Below are 6,243 nucleotides of genomic sequence, written 5' to 3' on the forward strand. Positions count from 1 at the left end.
ATACAAAACTGGGCTTTCCATACAGTATATCAATTATATACTACAATGCAGGGCTCTTTTATCTATACCTTTAAGGCTACGTGCACACAGTGCGTTTTTGCTGCGTTTTTTTCCATGTGGAAATGGGCCAAAAAGGCTATGGAATCCTTATGCAAACTTATTCAATGACAATCCTGATCTGCTGTGCAAATGATCAGTAAATTTCTGTTTGTATGTGCAGTGTGTTTTTTTCTGCAGCATGTCAATTCTTTATGCATTTCTGTAGCGTTTTTCACCCATTGACTTCAATTGAGTCAGTCAAATCTGCAGCAAAAACGCAGGTATAAAAATATGTTCTGAAGATTTGCTGAGTTTATGTTTTGTGTTTTACCGGCTTCCTATGTTGTCTCCCATGCTGTCATCTGTGTGAAACACTGGGAAATACCGGCACTGTGGTTCTTATTGGCAGTAACCATACCATCCAGTACCATCGGTAGGACCGTCGGTCACAGCACTGCGGGATCATACTGTCAGATGTCAGCATTGGAGCGCCCACAAGGGCTATGGGGAACTCAGTACCGGGCCCTTCTGTTGTCAGTGGGGATGTCATGGTGGCTGACTCGGTCCGTGGCCCTCAGGAGGTTCGGTGATGTTGTGGGGGAAAGGTCTTTAAAGGGATAATGTTCGTGACGCCACCTGTGGTATTCGGTCAAGGTGACCGACGCTGCTTAGGGGTCCGCTGGGGTGATGTTATGGCAGCTAGATGGTATACCTTCCCACACGTGAGGTATGTCCCCAGGGCTTCCCAGAATGTAGATGGTGGATGGTGGATGATGTAAGGCTCAGTGAATAACGAGGACACAAGGTTGCAGTCTCTTTACCTTTACTGAAGGCTTCAGCATCCACAGTCCAGGGTTGGGACCACAGGGCAGGCAGAGTCCGGCCAGTCTGAAGGCAAATCCAGAGTCCCCTTATCCAGGTGGAATTCAATAGCCTTCCCCTTGCGCCTGGGTGTTGTAGTACCTCCCTGCTGAGCAACTCGGTAAGGTCCTCACAACTATTGTAGATGTAGTCTCTTCTCTCTGTCCCCCTTATGGATAGGACAAACCCGTATGACTGGTGGCCTGAGGCTTTTTACAGGGACCCTAGAGATGCCCTGCCCCCACAAGTTGCCACCCTGCCTCCTGGGTAAATGGTCGGGCAGCTAACGTGGAATTAACTGTCCTGCCAGTCTCTGAAGAAACGGCATAGAGATCCTTACTCCCTCGGTGTTCTGGCTACCGGTAGTGCGCTTCAGAAGGAGGCAGCCTGCTTCTAGCTGGTCTCCCTCTGATGTTCCTCTCCTGTGCTCTGCTTTCCTGCACACTCTCCACGCAATATGCTCACTTTTTGGTGTCTTTCCCCAGGAGTTGCAGCACTTCATGCCACAGAGCTCCTCTCCGTCTGTCTTCCTGACAGGAACTGCACTCTGAACTCCCTTTCCCTCCAGATCAGGATGTTATATAGGGGAGTTCACCTTAAACAGGCTTAGAGCTTCCCCTTCTGGTCTGGAGTGTGAACATGTTGCATGCATTGTGTTACCTGATGAGAAGATCTCCTTTATTGCCTTCAGACATAACATCACTCCCCCTGGTGGAAGAATAACATTACTGCAACAAACCAGGACTCTGGGGCGCTGCAGCATGACCCCGCAGCTGTGACTATCACCCGCGGTAACACTACCGCCGATACTGTCGGTCACAGCGCTGCAGGGTCATACTGTCCGATGTCAGCATGGCCCCGTAGCTGTGACTGTGACCCGTGGTAACGCTACCGCCAGTACTGTTGGTCACAGCGCAGCGGAATTATGCTGGCAGACGTCAGCGTGACCCCGCAATTGTGACTGTGACCCGCAGACGTGGGCCAATGAGACTACTGCTCCCATCGGGCTACGTCTGCTGTCACTGATAACAGTTGCAGCAGGTGCCGCTGATGGGAGACGCCTGTGCTCACAGCTGAAAAAAAAAGTAAAATTAAATACATATTCAAATAAAAATTAAAAAAGTATACTCACCTTAACGCCCAATCCCTGACGCCCTCGTATCATAGAAATAATGCAAAATAATAAACCAACATACACTCACCTGTTCGCCATAGTCCAGGTAATCCAAGTAACCCACGGCAATCTCACGTGTAGAACAGTCACATTTTGAGATATGATCGCTCTACCCAGCCTCCGGCGATACACTGACAGGAGGTAATCGCTCCCGCAGTGTATCATTGAGCTGCCGTGAGAGTTCAGTGGAGTTCATAAGTTCTGGTGCTCACACTTATGGCACCGCTGCGTGAGAATTTTCCGACGCAGCAGTGGTGCTGTAAGGAAGATCACCTGAGCTGATCAGCTGATGAACTCCGGTGAACACTCACGGTAGCTCAGTGATACTGTCAGTGTATCGCAGGCTGTCTTTGAAAGTAGTCACATCACTGATGTGACTGCTCTCAAAGTGATCAGGATCGTCGTGGGACGTTATAGATTATCTTCTTGGCGGACAGGTGAGGAATATTGTGGTTTATTATTTTATTTTTAAATAAGAAAGAAAGGTTTGTCAGCTCACCCGTTATGTGGATCTCGCTTCACTCCTTCCCTCACGGAAAAGGTTGAGAGACCAGTCCAATGTAGAAAAACAGAAGAATTCCAGCGGGAAAATTTCATAAAAATTCCAACACTTATTAGCACATATTTAAAATATTTTCCCCAATGGTACACCACCAAAAAATATTACAAGAACTATATTGATACAGCTCTGTGCACAATCAAGCGGTAATCACAGCGTTTACCAACGCGTTTCAACTTAAGTTTTAATCATGGCATCAATCAGCATGAAAAAGGTGATGTTGAACCAAGAAATTTCATCACAAAACTTTTTTAAAAAATATCTTTATTTAGCTCAAAAAAATTTATTGCTGTACAAAAACGCATGCAAAAACGCATTAAAAAAAGCACCAAAAATGCGGCAGAAACGCACATTTTTTCCGTAGCGTTTTTCCTGCCAAGAGATGCAGAAACCTTGCAGAAATTTCTGCAAGCAAATACTCAACGTGCTCACATAGCCTAATTTGTACTACTTTGCTATTTGGTGGTGGGGGCCCCTCTAATTTTGCTATGTGGTCATGTAACGCCCTGTTCCGTATTGCCTCCTTGTCTTTACCAGTCTTAAGGTACCTTCACACTAAGCGACGCTGCAGCGATACCGACAACGATGTCGATCGCTGCAGCGTCGCTGTTTGGTCGCTGGAGAGCTGTCACACAGACAGCTCTCCAGCGACCAACGATGCCGGTAACCAGGGTAAACATCGGGTTACTAAGCGCAGGGCCGCACTTAGTAACCCGATGTTTACCCTGGTTACCAGCGTAAAAGTAAAAAAAAAAAAAACACTACATACTTACCTTCAGCTGTCTGTCCCCGGCGCTCTGCTTTCCTGCACTGACTGTGACCACAGCGGCTGGAAAGCACAGCGGTGACGTCACCGCTCTGCTTTCCGGCTGGCCGTCGCTGACACAGGATGCAGGAGGAGTGCAGAGAAGCACAGCGCCGGGGACAGACAGCTGAAGGTAAGTATGTAATGTTTGTTTTTTTTACTTTTACGCTGGTAACCATGGTAAACATCGGGTTACTAAGCGCGGCCCTGCGCTTAGTAACCCGATGTTTACCCTGGTTACCAGTGAAGACATCGCTGAATCGGTGTCACACACGCCGATTCAGCGATGTCTGCAGGGAGTCCAGCGACGAAATAAAGTTCTGGACTTTCTGCAGCGACTAACGATGGCACAGCAGGGGCCTGATCGCAGCTGCGTGTCAAACACAACGATATCGCTATCCAGGACGCTGCAACGTCACGGATCGCTAACGATATCGTTGTGAAGTTGTTTAGTGTGACGGTACCTTTATCGTTCACACACAAATCGTCTGTTGTAAATCTTTACTTACATCATTATATTCATTACAGATTTATCAGAACAAGGAGACCTGTGATGCAGATGACAATTTTTCAACGCTAAAAAGTGAGCTGATCTGGGACTTTCTGTCTGTGAATACGCCACTTATCTAAATCTGCAATCAGTCCAGAGAGGATCCAACTAGCAAAATGCTTTTTGAGCCAGTCACAGTCAGTCCCGTCTGACTATGTCTCTTTTCTAAGATCACCTCTGTTGTAGATTGATAATGGAACGATGGAATATATTTTATGAGATCATATGAGTACAGGCAGATGTCAACAAATGTTGTTTTGCAAGTAATGTTTTGCATAATCACATATAGGGTCAGGTATTGAAAGAGGATAAAAATGCCATAATATAAAACAACAATAACTGGGACCCTTCCCATGCCAGCTTCACCACCCTTTAGCCCAAATACTTAAACACTGCTTCTGCCTTTTTTCATTTCCACACCCTAACACCAAGGATATCTGCTTCTTTGTTGTAGAGGAAATTATGAGCAGCCTATTTAAGACATTTGGGTCCTTACAGGCAAGAACACCTGTTTTGCTTTGTCTCCCATTTTGGCGTCTTTATAGTTTCTGGGTCCCACAAAGACTGTGATATCTTTGACAAATATTTTGCCACATTTCTTGTATTGCTTCTTCTACAGTTCCCAGGTGTGAAGATCTGAGGTTCTCAGTTGTAATAATCACCTAGTCAGGTTAACAATGAAACTATTTTTATTCCTTACGTCCATTGTCTTACAGCAACCTCGGGTAGATGGCCACACTGCAATGCCCCCAGTCCAGGAGATTCCCAACCCGGGGCCGGTTGTTCAACCAAACCAGGCGATACCAACTGTCTCCCAAATTTTGCTTGGCCTACAGCTTTTGTATCTCCCACTGGTAAAGTCTGCAGTCACAGCTCATGCTCCTCCAGATGACAGATACCATGACTGTAGTGCATATATCCAGCTCCAGCTGGCATCAAGATATAGTACTGTCTCAACCCGGGTTATCCAAATGTGTTTGTGAGTTCAGTAATGGGCAGTACAACAGATCTATATTCCACCAGATGGAGTCATAGTTCCTTGGGCTGATCCTGTAGAGTCTCTCTGTAGATAGAGGAAGCCCCATTTTTATATTCCACAGCTCTCCTTTAGGGCATTCTCCCACAGAGTTGGGGGAAGGTGGAATGATGTAATCCCTCATTGTTCGATTGTTTAATTAACCGGCATTTTTGTCCTTCAAGGTTTGTGGACTAATAAACCGCAGGGTGATGATGCAATATGTAATCAGCAGGCATTCCACAGATTAATATGCAAGAGTCAACGTACTGACTTACATGTACAGTGGCTCATGTCCCTTGCAATACGTCTGGCATTATTAAGAATAGTGATGACCGAATATACTCGTTACTCGCACGCTCGGGTGTCCTCCGAGTATTTTTTACAGCTCGAAGATTTAGTTTTCATCGCCTCAGCTGAATGATTTACAGCTATTAGCCAGGCTAAGTACATGTGGGGTTGCCTGGTTGCTAGGGAATCCCCACATGTAATCAAGCTGGCTAGTAGCTGTAAATCATCCAGCTGCGGCAAAGAAAACAAAATCTCCGAGCACTAAAAAATACTCGGAGGACACCCAAATGTGCTCGGGAAATCTCGAGTAATGAGTATATTCACTCATCACTAATTAAGAATAAAGGTCACAACAGGCATCAATTGGCAATCAGTCATCAGAAAACTAAGGCTAGACTTTTATAACCAGGATCGTCTTTTTAGATCGAAAGGAGGAATGTATCAAGACAAAGTCCCCTAATTTTCCTTGATAAGGTGGTAGGGGGATGCTTATTTTAATATTTTCTTCCTGTCAGCTCTATAGGCGCATATCTTCTGCAGCTTATAGTCACAATCTTTTTAGTCACATCAGTCCATGTTCCCATTGGGACTCACAATCTACTTACCCTATGACAGATGAACTGCAGAGGATGTTAGCGTGAGGAAGGCTTACACAAACTGTGCAGATTTGACTGGTCTGAGAGACTACGACTACCTTTGAAAAATATATTATAGAGATCCTATAAATAATCCTACATGGTGCCCAAACTATCATTGCTAGTTTACACTTATTGTGGGGTCTTATTAACACATGTATAACTCAAGAGCATTAAGTTAAAATGTAAGCATGTTTTATAGGTAAATGAAACATAACTGAGAGAAGATCAGAAGATACTAATGGTGGTGGTCCATGACTTGGAACAATCTCTAGGGCCCATTCAAAGACATATCAAGGGGAGGAGAACATATG

The 6,243-nt window shown here is 45.3% G+C and overlaps 1 protein-coding gene across 3 annotated transcripts in view; it reads left to right on the forward strand.

Annotated features, from left to right (window-relative positions):
• FLT3 (fms related receptor tyrosine kinase 3) overlaps positions 1-5,455 on the forward strand; it is a 150,913-nt gene extending 145,458 nt beyond the window's left edge. For all 3 annotated transcript variants that reach the window (XM_069759027.1, XM_069759029.1, XM_069759028.1), the window contains one exon: positions 3,967-5,455. In XM_069759027.1, coding sequence (XP_069615128.1) covers positions 3,967-4,068 — 102 coding nt within the window. In that variant the 3' untranslated portion in view covers positions 4,069-5,455. The remainder of the gene's footprint in view (positions 1-3,966) is intronic.
• The last annotated feature ends 788 nt before the right edge of the window (positions 5,456-6,243 follow it).

This window comes from Ranitomeya imitator, chromosome 3 (genome assembly GCF_032444005.1).
Source record: "Ranitomeya imitator isolate aRanImi1 chromosome 3, aRanImi1.pri, whole genome shotgun sequence".
Taxonomy (NCBI): Eukaryota; Metazoa; Chordata; class Amphibia; order Anura; family Dendrobatidae; genus Ranitomeya; species Ranitomeya imitator.